Source organism: Abrus precatorius, unplaced genomic scaffold (assembly GCF_003935025.1).
Source record: "Abrus precatorius isolate BTA unplaced genomic scaffold, Abrus_2018 Scaffold4, whole genome shotgun sequence".
Lineage (NCBI taxonomy): Eukaryota > Viridiplantae > Streptophyta > Magnoliopsida > Fabales > Fabaceae > Abrus > Abrus precatorius.
In genome coordinates this window covers 14,170,690-14,188,833 of record NW_020874384.1, presented here as the reverse complement: position 1 = coordinate 14,188,833, position 18,144 = coordinate 14,170,690, and the positions used below count along the sequence as shown (strand labels likewise).

The following is an 18,144-nucleotide window of genomic DNA, read 5'->3' as shown; positions in this document are numbered from 1 at the left end:
TTTCAAGAAGAAAACCAAGGACTTGTGCATTTAGGACTTGTTGGATTTAGTTTTAATTTTTAGTTCTTTAAAAATTATATTTTAAAACAATTTTATAAAACAATTTTTAAAAATAAAAATCAAATTTTTTTAGTAATTTAATTTTTAAAACTGTTTTTAGTAAACTATCATTAGTTTTAGGAAGAAAAACAGAAAAATAAAAACAAAAACACTTTGTTAGTAATTCTATTTTTCAGTTTTAAAACTAAAAAATTTATTTTTAAATTAGTTTTTAAAATTTACATTAACAAATAAGTTTTTTTTTTCAAAACAAAAAACTTATTTAAAAAGAAAAAACAAACAAGCCCTTAGTTTTCACTTTTCTCCTTAAGATATGATAATAATAAAAAGATGATTAGTTGATTCAACCATCTTACATGTGACAAGAACAAAGCAAGACTGAAAATGTCAATTTAGATTTTAAATGCCCTAGTTTGTTCTCTTCCAGGTGGAACTTGGACACTAAAATTCTTAATGGTCAATTGAGAAAAGGAGACTATTTTTGTAAAATCGAAACAAGTCTTTGTTACAACATTTATTAGCTGATTGCAGATAAATTCAATTCAAATTCACAACCTGCCAGAAGCTAGTTTCTACAATTACCCCTTACATAACAAAATATAGGACTAATTATGAATAATGGTACTGTTGAATGCATATATATGTACTTACAAACTAGTAAGTCAATCGTATAAAATATCTGATACAATTTTTGCTATCATGACAATACTCCACACACAATACAAAAAGACAGACAAGTGAGCAGGAGTACCTAGAAGAGAAACCCATAGAATATCACACCATTATACAGGAAATTTTTGGCCAAAAAACCTTGAGAAAGTTACCATAAAAGCTCCTTGAGATGATCAAATTTGCAGCAGTCCAGGTTTCATGGAACCAAATTTTGCTTTCACCTGCCATTAAGGCGATCAAACTGGGCAAACATTCCAGAATGGTCATCAACAGCACGGGCTTCGGATTCGGCTTCGGCTTCGGCTGGAGTGTTGTTCACTGATGGAGCATTATTCACAGGTGGAGCATCATTGACTGGTGGAGCATTAATGACTTCTGGAGCATCAGAGGGGGTGGAAGGTGTTTGTGGAGCTGGTGAAGTAGGAACAGCTGCAGAAGACTTGATCTCATCCTCAGCCTTTCCTTGCGTGAAGGCTTCTTGAAGCTGCAATGCATACTCCAGGTTCCAAAGAACATCTCCCATTGAAGGCCTATCAACTCCATGATCAGCCAAGCACTTTTCAGCAGCCTCAGCAAACTTCTTCATAGACTCAGGATTGATGGAACCAACAAGGTGAGGGTCAATGATCTTGTCAAGCAAGCCCTTCCTCTTCCATTGCATTGCCCAATCAGCCAAGTTTACTTGTTCCCTGGGCAACTGTGGGTTAATGGCTGGCCTTGCACATAGTGCCTCAAGCAGGACTACCCCAAATGAGTACACATCAGACTTTTCAGTTAGTTGCTGCCTCCGGAAGTACTCAGGGTCAAGATAACCAAAGCTACCCTTCACTGCAGTACTAACATGACCCTGCCCCATTGGTGCATCCTTTGAAAGTCCAAAATCAGAAACCTTGGCTGTCAAATTCTCATCAAGCAAGATGTTGGTGGTCTTAACATCGCGGTGAATGATGCCTTGTGCAGTGCCGGTGTGAAGGTAGTGAAGACCGCGAGCTGCTCCAATGCATATCTCTAACCTTTGCTTCCATGAAAGAGGAGTCATGGTCATGTTCTTTCCATAGAGGTGGTCTCTGAAGTGTCCACTAGGCATGTACTCATAAACCAGGATCATCTCATCATTCTCATCACAGTATCCAATCAAGGAAACCAGGTGCCTGTGCCTGAGCTTGGACAACATTTGAATCTCAGTTTGGAATTCATTTATGCCTTGTTCTGATTGTGGGTTTCCTCTCTTGACTGCCACTTGAGTCCCCTCATCAATCACACCTAAATAGACATTGCCAAATCCACCAACACCAATGATGTTCTTGGAGTCAAAGTTCTTGGTTGCTTCCTGCAGTTCTGAAAAGGAGAAGTACCTTCCTAATCCCATTGATGAGGAGAAGATATTGCTCTTTCCCATTGAGTTCTTGCTGCTCATGAAGCTTGTGTCACCAGCATGCAGAGGCAGTAACCATGAAGAGAAGCTATTCCTCTTTTGCCAGTCTTGAGGCCTCTTGTGCCACTTGATCACCATAGCACCAAGACCCACAAAAGCTCCAAACATCATGGCAAATCCAACTGCTGCCACCGTGCCACGGTTAGAACCACCTATCCTTCTTCCATCAACTCCAAATTCTCCATCTAAACTGTTGACAGAGTTGCTCATCTTCAAGACCTCCACACCATTCAAAATGGCATTGGCATTTCCGCCATCCGCATTTGCTGGACCTACCTGAACTGTTAGTCCTTCAGACATCAATGTTGCATTGACCACAATGTCTTTGTAATATGGGGTTGCCAAGGCTCCAGTGATAGCTGACAAATCCAAGTTAGAAATTGCCATCTTCCCATTAACATAGACATTAAAGTAGAGTTCATTGAGGCCCTTGCTCACAATGTCACAGAAATGTAATCTAACAAGGTAGCTAAAAGCATCATCCACATCAAATTTCCATGAGACATTGAAATTTGGCTGATTGACACCAGCATCACCCATTTCAGTGACAGAGGAGTACACAGTTTGTGGTGCAATGAGAGGGGAAATTGTTGGATTGTCTTTGGGGAACTTAATGGCATTGGTAGCCACAGAGGCATTCTTTGCCAAGTTCTTGTTTGTGAGGTAAGTGTCATCAGGTTCCCAAGTTCTTCCAAGGGTGTCATTTGATGAGGTGATCAAGGGCCCTCCATTGTTGAGCCTGTAAACAGCTTCAAAACCATAAGCCGTGAGGCCGCCAAACTCGCTGACTGGGAAAAGGCCGGATCCAGTGTCAAAGATCAAGTCATCAGGAGCTGAAACAACCTCAATGGCATTGATGAATGCAGCTGAATTCTTGAGGGGAATGAATGCCAAGGTTAATTGAGGTTCAGTTGCATTGATGAGGTACTCCTTGAGGATTGCCTTTTCAGTGTTGTTAACATTGAAGCTGTGTAGGAGAACATATGTGTCTGTGAAGACAGAGAAAGTGGCCTTTTGAAGATCAAAGACATTGTTCTTGATGGGATAGAAATGGAGCCTGATCCAATGAAATCCTGGTTGAACCAAATGGAATGAATACTTGGCTTCCTGAATGAAGATCCTTGCATTTGAATATATGGGATAGGAGGAAACATTTACACCATCTGCTGAGACCATGTACTCATCATTGGCTTGCAAGAAGGATCTTGCTTGAGGGTCTGATTTGAATTCTCTTCCATCAGGGAGTGTGGCTGCATTATCTGAACCACAATCAATCAGAAAATTGTCTTTGGGAATGAAGGATGAGGTAGAAAGTGCATTTCCTAATGAGGACAAGGCCAAGAAAATGACCAGGAGGGTAGCCATCAAAGATGACCTCAAGGATGATAGAAAGTGTGCTTCAAAGGTACTTTGTTTATTTTCTATCCTCCCCATACCTCCTGGGGTGAGGCTCAGTGAGTTTCTATTTAGAAATCAAGATTAACAAGAAAGCCTGAAAAAGGGTGTCTAATGATCCCTATAAGGGATTCTCTCTCGCTAACAACACCATTCTTTGGAGGCAAAAAGGAAGGAATGACAACTTTTACACCACTTTGAATTCCCAATAGTTAGCCAAAGAATGTGGAGGGTGCATTGTGCTTTGAGGATTCTCCTACATTACTTGTTCTTTTCCTTTTTTTAGCCTTTGCTAAAGCTAATCAAACTAAATGATTGGTTTGAACAAGTCAACTATCTTCCACTTTTTTGTTTCATTTCATTCATCATCAACAACCACAATAAAGCTAACAATAACATAACCCACTTTTTACTTTGTTATTTTTGTTAGATAATCAAACTTTTAGAAACAAATAAGTTTAAATTGTTCAAGTTTTTTAGATGAATGAACTACTCGAATTTATTTGTTTTTCTTTCTCAATCATAGATTAAACTCATTGTTTATTTATTTATTTATTTTATAATACCCAAAAATATTTATTGTCTTAAAATAAATGCACTGGTATTAATTAAGTGAGATTTAAAATGAGATGGATGCAATATTTGACGACATGCAGAGCTGTATATGTATATTATGATGCTATCTTTCGTGACTGCACGTAGAGAAAGAGAACGTGTCAAGCATGTATGGAAATCAATTGTGTTCTTCGTCAGGAAAAGAGTTTCGGGTAAAATAACTAAATATCGAATAACAAAGTCAACTTGAGTGAATGAGTTCTTTGATTTTAACATTTTAAACACTAAAATAACACACTCTTTTAAGATGTTTTACTGTTAATTAAAATCTATGAAAAAATATAAAAATTATATAAATATAATTTTTTCTCATAAATTAATATTTCTATTTCATACTTTTTAATCAACAGTAAAAAAATGATAATTGACAGATATCATATAATATTAAACTCATATTTCATGCAAAAAAAATATAGATAACAAACCAAAATATAATTAAATAAAATAAATATTTAATCTCAAAAAAATTCCGAATATTTCAATGAGATCATAAAAAACATGATAATAAAAATAATATCATCTCATATCTCATTATAATATTAAAAAGTATACCATTTTAATTTCTTCTAATAAAAAACACAACAAACAATATTTAAATTAAGTCACGAGATTATAATAAAATTTAAATATTTAAACCTTTAGTTAATAAATAACTTTTATCTTTTCTAAAAAAAAAATAATCAAAACTCCAAGTTCGAAATTTAAATATATAAAAAAATCAAAATTAAAAGAATTACAACAAAATTCTTACTTAATGTAGCTTTCTATATATTCATTATTTATCATTCATGTATTCTAACATAATATAAATTTAATCATAACTAATTATTATATTTTTTTCTATAATTTTATTTATGTATAATTTTAATCTCCTTATTTTAATTGGTTATAATTAATTGTTTCAATTTTTAGTTGTTGAAATTACATTTTTAACCTTCAAATTTTATTTAATAATTAAAAAATATGATAAGAATATGATTATTATAAATTAATATATATAGGTATATATAATATTTTATCTAAAATATAATACAAATTTTTTATTGTCATAAAATTAGAATAAAAAATTTAATTAAATCAATTGAAAATCTTAAAATATATAAACGATTAAAATTAAGAAAATAAAATCACAATTGCACATTAAAAGTACAATTAAACCTTGTTAATTATGATTAATATAAAAATGATCACACAAATTCCCAAAATCCAACTATATGGGATGACATATAATAAACATTATTATATATTGATGAGCATTCACTGGCTCATACAAGGAGTTTCTCCTTAATCTTCTCTATTTTACTTTTCTTCTGGTGCTGACTACTATCCATGGTGGTAGTGTATGAATGATCCTCATCCACTTCTTCTACACCTTTACCCTTCTTCCTCTTCAATGGAAGCATATCATGAACACTTTTCAATAAAAAAATTTATATCTTTAAAGAATGTCTTATAAGACTAATTAATAATTCTACATCCCATCCAACTCCCAGAGTTATTTGGAAAATAAACTAATGAATTCTTATACAAAAATTCCACAACATTTTATGACAGCAATGAAACACAAGGTAAAGAAGTTATAAAATACTAAAAGCACCACACTTTCAGAAGCATTCTTTTATTATTAATTGAATTTATTAAAAGTTAGAAAATACAGTAAATCTTGCATTTAATTATTTAATGAATGGGATTTACTTACATTTTCTTTGCAAATTGTAATAAATAATAATGATGTTAAAAACATATATTGTTAACCCTCTTAGAAAACTATAGTATCACAAATTGAAGAGAGGATATATATCTAGCTAAAATTAATAATAATAATTATGTATAATAAGAGAAATATTTTACAACATAATTATAAATCTAAAAATTCTTACAATACATAATATGCAATATACAGAGCTTGAACTTCAATCACTGCCATAAAAAACAAGAATCAACCAAAGAGACACAGGGATAACACATTTTGGCAGGTGAGAGAGCTCAAGCCATTCCATCAACATGTGGTGATTAATATTTGCTCTCTTACTTCGTAACCAGTAGGAAAAGATGGTAGATAACACGCTTTTTGAAAAACAATCAGAGGTGTCGAAAGGGCTAAATTTCTGGGCCAACACTACAATAACCCATTCAGCCCTGCTACACTTACCCTGAAAACACTGTTAATTTTATCCATGATCTGGGAACCCTAATCCCAATATCAGAATACTCCCAAATCAACTCTAATTCCAATCCTCCAAATCCTAAGTTACGCAGCGTAAGCACGGTAAATACCGTTCGTATTTCTAGTAAGGATTATGCAATGCGAGTTGTGCACAGTAAACACTGTTTTGATGTTTCACTCTCCGTCTCTCTCTTCCAGCGGAAGCTGCCGACAAATTCCCGACTCTAGCTGAGGTACTCTTTTTTCTTTTATTTCTAAAATTAAATTTAACTTAAGTTTCAAGGTAGCATGGATCTTGGTTTATGTATAATGGAATCAGTGACAATGTCTACCTAATATTTGATTCCCTTTGGAGAAGGGTAGAATAAAATTTGCATGTTCATTTAATTAACCATTCATGTTTAGAGCATTGTCTTATCGTTTGAATTGCATAATCAACAAAGGGTTGGATACTTGGTGATTGTTATATGGCATGAGATATATGTGTTTGACTTGCAACGAGAAAATATAATGCTTGAAATATCAAAAGAACTTATCTGAAGATTTATCTGTTCAAATTAAAATTAAAATTTATCTGAAGATTGGAAATTGCAAGAAATATCAATGAATCATGAAACAAATGAATTAGCTCACAAAATAAAATGACAATTCTATTTTATTATATCAGTTGTAAACATTTTCAAGAGCAAGTGGATGTAGGTCGGCTTTTTCATTTAGATTACTAAGAAATTATGTAAGGGACCCTGCATGAGTTTAGTTTCTGAGCATGTAACAACTCGGTTAAAGATTGAAGGGATATTCATGAATGACAAAGTTACCTTCTAAATAGGTTGGTCACAGCTGGTTGAGTTTGTAATATGATGTATGTGCATATCATGTTCAGTTGTTGAAAAAACTTCCGTTAAGATTTGGACAGGCTCTAATTAATTCCTCACAGCTGATAAACATTGGGGTAAATCTTTCAATTATTACACGTTGTTGGTTTTGTTTATAAGTACATTATCCTTGTGCATTTTGTGATCTTGTTGTGGACTATTATTGAAGTCGACAATAATGTTAAGTAACAACAGTGTGAAAAATTATGCAGATCTTTTACCAATTACAGAGAGTTCTACAAAATTCAGAATCTGAGTTCTCACTCTGAAGTGTTTAATATTAGTTATTATATGATGTGTCAGAATATTGTAAAATACCCCAATTGATTTCACGACTTTTTGATCAAATAAACATTGACTTTAAGATCTGCACTTGTCTTAATTCTTCTTGCTGTACATCTTAAGAAGAATGCATTTTCCTAGTATTGAAAACATACGCTTTTTTTTTTTCTTGTAAATCTCGGCTTGGTGGTGATCATTCAAAAATTATGTACGGAATAAGAGTTAAATTAAGCCCTACACAGGTTAAATTCTTATGTTCTGCTTGTGTTAGACAATCTTTTACAAGTTTGCTTTGTTTTATAAGATGTTATACACTTATTATGATATATATTAAAAATGCGTTTACATTTTCTATTTTGGTTGTAGGATGATTTCGAACCTGTCCTGAGGGAACTCTTGTCCACACACAGTCTTAGACTGATTGGGAGTTCGATTTTCTTTTTGACTTTTGCCTTGCACCTTACACTAAACTGAATCTCTTGCAAGCGTGGATAAGAATATCTTACTGGCTATTCCTTATTCTTGATAGCACAGGAAAGAGAGATTCCAGAATCTCTTGACTTCATAGCTATGCATGGGTCGTCACATCTCATCTTCTACGTGGGAAACAAGACCTTGCAAAGCCCAACCGTAAATGAGTGTGGCTCAGAATTCTTCTATTTGTGGTTCGCATTCTTCTTCCCACATTAGTGATGGGCAAGAAAAGAGGAGGTAAAAATTTGGAACCTGTCTCTGACACTCTGATATCGTTGAGGGAAGAAGCCATCGGGAAAATACAAAGTAAGACAGCTAATGAATCCATATTTTGTTAATATTTTACTTTTTTTTTTAATAGATTTTTAATGAAAAAATGAAGTTAGAAAATGTAAATACCATAAAAATTTTAATTATGTCATTTATTCCAGCTTTCTTAATTTTGGTTCAATTTATATAAATTTTGTAATTATCTTTTGCAATTTTACTCACTAGAATAATTGTACAAAAATTTTTGGACAACAATCCATGGGATTTAAGCTCTTGAAAGAAAATTGGATGAAAGTAATAATTTCCAGCACCCTAAGTAATCACTCCAACAAGCTATTCCGAGTTTCAAGTGAAAGTAATCACTTCCAACACTTAAAGTAATCACTTCAAAGCTAATTCTAAGAAGCAAGCCTGCGCGTGTTTACTATTACCAGTGATAGTAAACACTATAGAGAACCATTCAAGAGGAGAAGCTATGCGTAATCACTTTCAGTAGCCATAATGATTATGCGCAAGCCTATCTAGCCAACGAAGCTCTAAAGTGATCACTACAAAGAGGAAAAAGTGCATAGAGCTGCGCGTAAACACTTTCAGCAGTCATAGTGATCACTTTAGGAAGCGTTACCCTTACTATAAATAGATTTTCACTTATAGGATAGGGATCTTTTTGCCATTTTTATTGTACTTTCTTTTCACACACTTTGCAGAGGCTTAGGTTAGAACCCTGGGTGACTACCAAGGATTTATTTCTAAGGTTCTTTCTTTGTTCTTCTTTTTTCCTTCCGCTTACTTTCAGTTTTTCTGGTTTTGCTGAATATTATTCACTTGTAATGTTAAATCTCATCTGAAGGCTAATTTTTGTTTATTAATCCCTAGTAAGTTTATAATGATTCTTGAAATCTTAATTTGATTGTCAATACGAATTTCCTTCCCATTGAGTTTCATTTCCTCTAATGTCTTGAAGATTGAGTTAGAAATTAAATGGTGGTGGTTACTTAATCAATCTAAATTTTGATCTTAAAAAGGGTTTCAAAACTCAGTTTGCTTAATTTTGGGTTAGATCCTAAATTTGCTTAATTCTCAGGATTAGGAATTAGAGTTCATGTGATTTGCTTAATCTTGCATGAGAATTTAGGATTAATTAACGCTTGTTCTAATTTACTGAATTCTAGAAAGGGATGAGTTATTATTTCTTAGTGAATTTATGATTGAACCAGTATGGATGAGTTAAAGGGTTAATAGTTTTTGTTAATTGATTCTCTCTCCCTAAGTTTTCACTTGAATGTTTGGTAACCTAAAAGCTACAGCCTCCCCCCCCTCCCCTTCTTTTTATTGTTTGCTGCACTTAATGCACAATTCATGTTTGATATTTGATCCCTCAGTTCACAAGAAGATGACTTAGGTTAGTTCAATCTAGTACTACATTAATTTTACTTGTGTTTTGATAGAAGTAGCGACAATCCTTTCATCAACAGCCACTAACAACTAGTCCAATTTGAGATTTCATCACTTGAAAAACCTAACTCTGTGGGCCTACACCAGTCACTCCCCTATACCTTCTTTGGGTGCCTTCTATGCCCACCAATTCTCTGCTTTCAGAGAAGCCACCAGAGTTCTTCCGAATCCTTCTTTCATTACTTGCCAAAGGTTTGCTTCTCTACCTTTGTTCTTATGATTTTATTTTTGTCATGCTTTAAGTTTCACATTAACAATCCAATATGTGAAAATTATGTGATTGTTGCAACCCTTTTTTTCCTTGTGCCTCTCTCAAGTTTTAAGATAGTTTTGCATGTGTTTGGAAACATGTTGAAATATCTGTAAACAGGATCCTTTTTCTGCTCCACAGATGTCGTAGAATTGAAAAGAATAAATCAAAGGCCAGGCATAAGCGCAAGAAGTTTGGTACCATCAATCAGAACAACGTAGTGTACAAGTGCCTTTTCTGTTTTTATCAGAATCTGAGGAGAGGAACCCCTAAGGGATATTTAAAAGAAATCTATCCGTTGAAAGATTGAAAGCTATTGTTAGAATCAACATCTGCTGCAAAATTGGATAAAGGCATTGTAAACAAAGATGAAGGGAATGAAATTGGTGTGTTTGCTTCACAAGTTGTAGCTAAGGATGTTGCCCTTGTGGATGGTTTGGCAACTCCGTTGGGGACAAATACCCCAACCCTGTTAGAAGGAAAGAAAAGAATTAGAAATAGTTCCTCCTCTAAGAAAGATATTCAAATTACTAACATGTCTGCGAGTACAGCCAAAAGACGAAGAAAATCTTGGACAAGTTTAAAAGAAATTGCTCAGAGTAATCAGCATGAGCACACTCAGATTGCTAATTTAACAGTTCCATTCTTTTTATAAGCAGGGCAATTTTGTATATAGGTTAAGAACCTGTTTGGATAGAAGATCTAATTGAGTTACAATTCCTCTCGAAAAACCTCTCTTGCAATAGAGTTTTTAAGCGTAGGCTCTAAATTGAACTGTATTTTTTTTTTACATTATGGCTGGAGGTTTTTTTGTTTTCTCTGCTGATTGCACTTTCAAGCAATGTTTGATGCTCTGTTGAAGGAAAGTTTTTCCTCCTTCATGGATATTAATATTTTTTTTCATTTGGTAATTTTAGTTTTTAATGGTGAGTGGCATTAGTTTGGTTGTCTCATTGACTTTCCTTTTCCCTTTTCAGTTTCTCTCTTTCAGATGATTAATTATTAACCACAATTGAGCTTTGATTGAATTGATAAAATCATTTATATTGATAAAATGAAATGGAATGATAATATATCTTTTGAGCATCGCTGAGATGCGAACTTGTCATTTGACTGAAACAAAATGTCATGTCTAGAACCATTATCAAAGAAGGATCTGAACCTTTATAATCCAACAAATTAATTTTAGTAGACAATTGCATGAGCCTTTGCACGCTAATTTGAAAGATACCTAAAAATATGAATATTCAAAACCAGAAGGCCTGCAACAATAAATCCAAATTATTTATCGTCCCTTACAAGCCCACAACTTAAACTCCTTTACCTTGTAGCAGTTCGCAAGCGAAAATGAGACTAACTGAATCACATACGATTCTTAAAGTGAGAAGGATTTGAAGAATTTAAGCTGCATTATGGGATATTCTTTTGATTTTAAGAATTATGAGACAGAAAACCTAAATGAAAGATGTTCTTGGTTAAAAACGTAAAAGGAAGAGAGACTAGTGGTTAGGTTAGCTTTGACCCAACATTCTGCAAGTGTATGCCCATAATGGAAATCTGTTTTTAAATTATTCTTCTGAATACTTCATTATAATTATTTACGTTTCCTTCTCTCCATATCACGTCAAAAACTAAAATTTTCCCTGCTAATAAAAGAAAAAAGTATTTTTCCTTACCTCATTGTGAGCTTGTGCCTATAAACAGTTTGCAACAAGTATAATAACAGGATTGGGGTGTATATTCTTAAAGTATGCTGAGATAAGGGAATTTTGTTATCACCTTCCCCAGATCTTATCATGGAGGTTTTCAATCTTGGTATGCTGATTGGAGTTTCATTTTGTCTCCATCCGAAATTACGAGTTTAATACATTCTGAAATATGTCAAGCTTTGTATTATTTGTTTGTGTTCTCAGGTTTAAATTGCGCAGAGGCAGTCATTTTTGCTCCTGCTGACTGGTTACCATATGGTGCTTTTGGAGATGATCTCTATCAGCTGCATCACATACTGCTTAGTTGTCTTTTACATTTTATATTTGATTTTGAACTGAATTAAGTTTAGTTTACATCTACTTGTATAGTTGCACGTTGGTATTTTGTAGGGATACCTGGATTTTGTCAACAGGAAAAGAAGCTGACATCAATGGAGTTAGATTCTCTTAATAATGTTAGTTTCAAGTGTGCCGTTGCTAGTCTCAAACTTTTATTTTATTTACAAGATTGTTACTTTCTTTGATGGTTTTTTTTTTTTTTTTTCCTTTTTACTTTTTTGTATCTTTCTCTCTTTTGGTTTCTTATCATTTGATGCATTAGTGCTCTTTCTTCAGGGAGAGAGGCATGCACCAGAAATCACAACTCTGAATTAGGGGTAGGTTGGTAACGAATTTTGAATTTTCCTATATTTTCATTATCTATTCTACGTAGCTGATATGAAATGAAATTAATCGCATTATCTTTCAGTCTGATTAGTTAGTTTACACTTTGCAGCCTTAGTGAAAAGGATTAAGTGGAAGTTGGTAAATGCTTCATTATTATTTGATAAGAAGAGATGCCCGACAACTTGGGTCTGATACTTTCCTTTCTCATTTCAGTCAGTAAATAGTAAGAGGTTAGTAATACATTCTGTACAACTATTTATCTAAAGACTCAGAACAAAAAATTGGACAGAATACACCTGTTGGATCAATTTGTTGCATTTTTGTCTCACTGAACTCTGAATTCATTTGTGAAATTCAATGTTTTGATTGAATTGGCAGGTAAAACTTGCACATTTTTTAATGCCAAGATGGCCTTTTTATATGATGGATATTTTGAGAAATACTTAACTTTCATCAGGGTTTACTAGAATCCTTATCTTTTTCTTTTCTTTGTACATTGATGTCCAATTTGACTAAAGACCTACACAATTTGATCATATAATTAAGTAGGTATTGCAAGATCTGTCCTATCGGTTCAACATAAATTGTGCGTCTAGCAAGGGGTGGCAAAAAATCCAAATATAAAGGCCTAGTCTGTAACCTAACTCCAACTGAATTTATAAATCCAAATTTTGAGGAAACCAGATAACCCAATCCACCGGAAAAAAAATCTAGATATGAATTTGATCCGATGTATCAAAAGTGGATATGACTTGAGAAAACTAGATTTCTTCTCCTTCTTCTAAACCCTAGATCTCTATCAACAATGTCAATTAGCCTACAACAGTGAAGATTGGCTTGCAATAGTGATTCGGCATTGCAACTTGCAACAAGAATTCACTCGCAGCCTCGCAAGTCCTCTCTTTCCCTCCTCTTCAATGGGATTTTCACAATATTATGAAAACTGAGCACACTGTTTAAGATATGTTCATGCCAAAATAGGAACAGGGTGGTATGTGGGAACAAACTAGAGCAAAAGAGGGTGTTTGGCTTCTTCCTTTCTTGTTATTGTGGGGGCGAGAAAGAGAGAAGGAATCAGAGTCTGACATTAGAGGGTCATGTGCTTATTTTTAGAACATCTCAGTGTTCTTTGTACGAATTCAAAATCACCAATACAAAAGACGATTCTTCTTACTGTTATTCCCCCCCTTTTTTTCTTTTACTCCTTTCTCTCTTTTTACCCCTTTTATTTTTGGCTTTCTTTTCATAAGAGCTATGTGCAAATGAGACTCAAATTCTCCAACCATTTCAGATGTATGACCAAATCATTTTATGAAATCTACATAGATGCAGACATTGGCTACGTGTTCTGCAAGCTAGTTCTTGTGGGTGTGTACATAGTAGTGTATGCTATTGCTGCATTGCAGCGGCAATTATTAATTATTCTATGATGATTAATTTTAATTTTGTTGTAAATGCAGTTTGTTTTTTCTTTATTTGGGTATATTTGTTTAGTTGTGCTTGTTGGAGATCACAATCTAGAACTGGATCCTTTGCAGTTTGAAAAACATATAAGGCTGATGAGGCAACCCTGCAGTTTTGAATAGTACTATATGGATTTAATTATTGCATTCATTTCATATAATAAAAAAATATAGAACGGTGGAGATTCCATGTTTTTTAATTGCAAAGAGCACATCTTCAAAGTTCAACGTTGCTAACCAAATTTTCTGCAATTGGGATTGAAGGATTGGGAATTTGTTGGTTTTGGTAATAACTCAGCTCTCACACTAAACTTCAATAACTACTCTCTAACTCAGTTTCATCCACACAGACCCAGTTTCTCTAACTCTTCCACACTCCACCAAGTCTTGCAAAGGAAGAACACCCTTTGGAAAACCAAGCTCTTCTAAGAGCTTTATGGAATGCTAGTAACACTCTTCAGAACCATACACTATCTCAGCACCTTCACGCTCCTTTACCACACAGTTGCTAGCCATTTTAAGAATAGTATTCAAGTTCAACCAACGGTATGCTAATTAAGGACATAGCATATCATTATATAATAATAATGACCAACAAAAAAGTTGAACAGTTTGGCCCGTTTTGAATGCAGTAGTTCACCCATTTGCTCCTACCATTTATAGTTTGGTGGGTTTTGGCGTTGTTCACCTATGTAGAAATATATGCAGCTACCAGTGCTAGCATGGATTAGTACTTATAGGCAGAGTCAAATAAAAACTCGCGATGTATTAAAATATTAATGAAAGAGACAATAAAGACTATACTAAAATTAATTTAATGCTAGAATTTTTTATAAGTTGTGGTTATGAATATTGTGCTCATGTGATTACTCTTATTTTATTTATCATAGAAAAGGATTGAACTTTGAGTATTGATAAACTATACTGATATAAAAGTAGGTGAATTGTGTGATACTGTCGTGCTCTGCTTTGGAAACTGATTTTCGATTACCTGATATTGGAAGTGATCGCGTAGCTAATGTGCTCTTTTATATTGAATCGGATTGCCTCTTGTCATTTGTAATGATTTAATTGGGAGATTGAATTGATTAGAGTTCTCTCCCATATCATATTCTACTTTCCATGATTGACGATTCACTGATTCAGGATATTTGGAATAGTGTGAATCTGTTTTGTTGGGTGTTACATAGAATCCTACTTGAATTGCTAAATTTTGAATTCACACCACCTTGTACTGTAAAGCTCTTTCTTTAGAGGATGGGAGTGCTTTCCTTCCACGCATTGCTTTGAGATATTAGGTGGAGGATGGACAGATCGGTCTAATTAGGTCTGGTATAACATTTTAATTGAATTGTTGAAGTACCTTGTAAAGGGGTAATGACACTCAGTTTATGTTTAGTACTATTAAATTAATGAGATAACAAAGGTGCTTGACTTCCATTAGTGGTTGCTGAAATGGAATGTGACTTTGATCACGGACAGTAAAAAAAATTCTTTCTAGACATTTACACATGTATTTATATTATGATTTCTCCCCCTGGATTTCAGGTATGGAGTGTTTTGACACCCAGAAGAGATCATGGTGCTGTGCCTAGACGGATTAAATCATTTATTATCTGTCTTTTCGTCCTTTATTCCTTTTTTGGGTTTTCACAATATTTGGAAGACAATGGTGGGAAAGGGTTCTCTAGAGAGTTATACACGCCTTTGACTGTTAATGGGAAATTGTGGCATTAGAGTATTGAGATCAAGTCAGATAATAAAGGCAGAAATAGAAGATTCTAGGATACAGTTGGATTCTGAAATTCGTACTTTAACAATGACTAATTGTATACAATCTGGATGGGATATAAAACAATACTTTTTCTATCAAAAGCATACAAAATCAGGGATACAAAACAAATAGCAAAAGAAGATTTTTATATGTTTTATTATCAATGCAGTTAGCGTAAGTGAGATTGAAGCACTGTATGAACTGTTCAAGAAAATCAGTAGTGCTGTAATTGATGATGGACTAATTAATAAGGTGAGTTGTGCCATCTTTTGCTTTGCCCTTCTATCAATGTGTTATGAACATATGAAATTTGTTTCCTCAACCTTTCTGAATGATGGATTTCTTCCTAATCTACCCATAGAATCATAAGTTCACAAATGTATTATGTTTTATGTAAAATGCACTACTCATCAAATTTCCTATCATGTATTGCATTATTTGTTTGTGTTTTTAAATATTGTCTTTTTATTTGTTTTTATGGTTTCTTTATTTTATATGGCAAGAAGAATTTCAGTTGATTTTGTTCAAGACAAACAAGAAAGAAAGTTTTTCTCTAAGAATAAAATCAGTTTTAACTAAAATTGAATTTAAAACCAGTTTTAATCAAAATCGGATTTAAAATTAATTTTAAACTAAATTTAAATTTTAAGATCAGTTTTAAAAGTTTTTTTAAAAAATAAAATAAATTAGTTTAAAATTAAATCCATAAATTGGATTTAAAATATATTTAGATTAGTTTTTTATAAATCTAATCTATACACATCCTTACGTCTAATCCTTAATTATCAAATGGTTTAGTAATAAATATCGTGAAAAGTGTCCAGTCGCATGAAGAGTAAAAAAATATATAAATAAACGCATTTTTAATTGCAAAAATATATAAAAAGTAAATTTAGAGTAAAAAAAAATGAAATTTACTTAATTTTTATAATTTATAATAAATTTTAATTAATAATTAAAAATGTGTTAAAAATGTCATTAACAATTTTTTTTTGTTATTTTATACTGATAGTTATAGTTTCATAATTATATTTAAGGCTTTATTAACAAGCATTTAAAACTGATAAATTTTTATTATATTTGAACTTTATTTTCAATTATTTAAAATTAATTTTATGAATTAATGGTTGAAAATCATTATTACAAATAAATAATAATAATGATATAAAATATTGAACTTTATTATAAAATATCTAAAGTTTCTTTTTGGTGAATATATAAGAAATTAACGAGAAATTGGAAAAAAAAATATTATTTGAGTTTTTTTTACAAAAAATTATTTAGATTTGAAAATTAGTTATGATTTTTAAGTTATTTTAAATTTATTTTAATAATTTTTATTAATAAAAACATTAGATGATTTTTCAATTTATTTTAATAAAATTTTCATGTATTAAAATCATATTTACTTTAAGATATTTATTCAAACGTGGCGCAAAATGATAGTATCCATTTGCAATTGTAGGTTTTTTTAAGTACAGGTAAACATGTATCATTGAGATATTGTTTAAAGATTAATATATTCTTAATATGTGCTTCACAATTCATTCCTCTCTGTTTAATATTTAATGAAATGTCCATTATAATGGACATTTTCTGACAAAGGAGACAAGAACAAGTTCATAAACTGTGTCAACTAGACTAATTATTAACTGAAGCATTATCATTTTGCACATATATTCATATAATAATTTCATTTCGAGATTAAATGTCAATTCATAATTAACTTAAACACAAATTATATAAGAACTATTTGTCTTAATAAAAAAACTTTTCATCCCTCGCAAGTGGTGAGGATGCGTTGAACAGATTTGCTAACATCTAATTTATTTTTTTATAATCAAAATGCCACATTATTTTACTAAAAACTCATTGATATTTTTTTTTATTTTAAAATTATTTTTCTCTACTTCAATGTACAATGAAAAAAGCTATAAGTTAATTATTATTTCTAATCTTATTTATTAGAAATAATTTATAATTTTTAAATATAAAAAATAAAATTTCATTTTCAAAACATTAATTGATAAATTTTTTATACTCTTATTTATTATAAAATTTGTATCATAAAAAAAACGGAGTCAGATTCATTCACTTAATACTATGAATAATTTGTAAATAGAATATAAATTTATAATTATTCTTGATAAATTAGTAAGAGTATTGTTAATCATTATGATGATGTAATAATGATACTTAGAAGTAAAAGCAAGCCAGACTTTAAATCAAACACGCAAGAGATAAGAACTATCACCTTCCTTTCCGTCAACGTATGCATTTTTAGTCGCCCAATAATTAGTAGGGATGATCTATTGATAAATGCTTTCTCTAACTCATGTCAAATCATGATTCATGCATGCGCATTAACGAAAATTAGAATCAAGAAGATACTAATTGAGACGTGCACGGAATTCCTCAGTCACACGTAACAACAGTGTATATCTTAGGAATTTGAAGCCTTTTGATGATTCAGCATTCACCAAGCAACAAAATACCCGGGGCCTGCAACCCATATTTCATGTTTGTAAAGCTTATAATTTAATATGATTCCAACGAGACCAAAAAGGCAAATACAAATAATT

General features: G+C 32.3%; 1 protein-coding gene and 1 pseudogene across 1 annotated transcript; one reads left to right on the top strand and one right to left on the bottom strand.

Annotated features, from left to right (window-relative positions):
- Positions 1–949: 949 nt before the first annotated feature.
- LOC113865336 (probable receptor-like protein kinase At4g39110) lies at positions 950–3,532 on the bottom strand. Its single transcript, XM_027499810.1, has one exon. It carries the CDS (start codon positions 3,530–3,532, stop codon positions 950–952), a length of 2,583 nt encoding a protein of 860 aa, XP_027355611.1.
- Positions 3,533–8,135: 4,603 nt separating this feature from the next.
- On the top strand, positions 8,136–10,915 carry LOC113866167 (annotated as a pseudogene).
- The last annotated feature ends 7,229 nt before the right edge of the window (positions 10,916–18,144 follow it).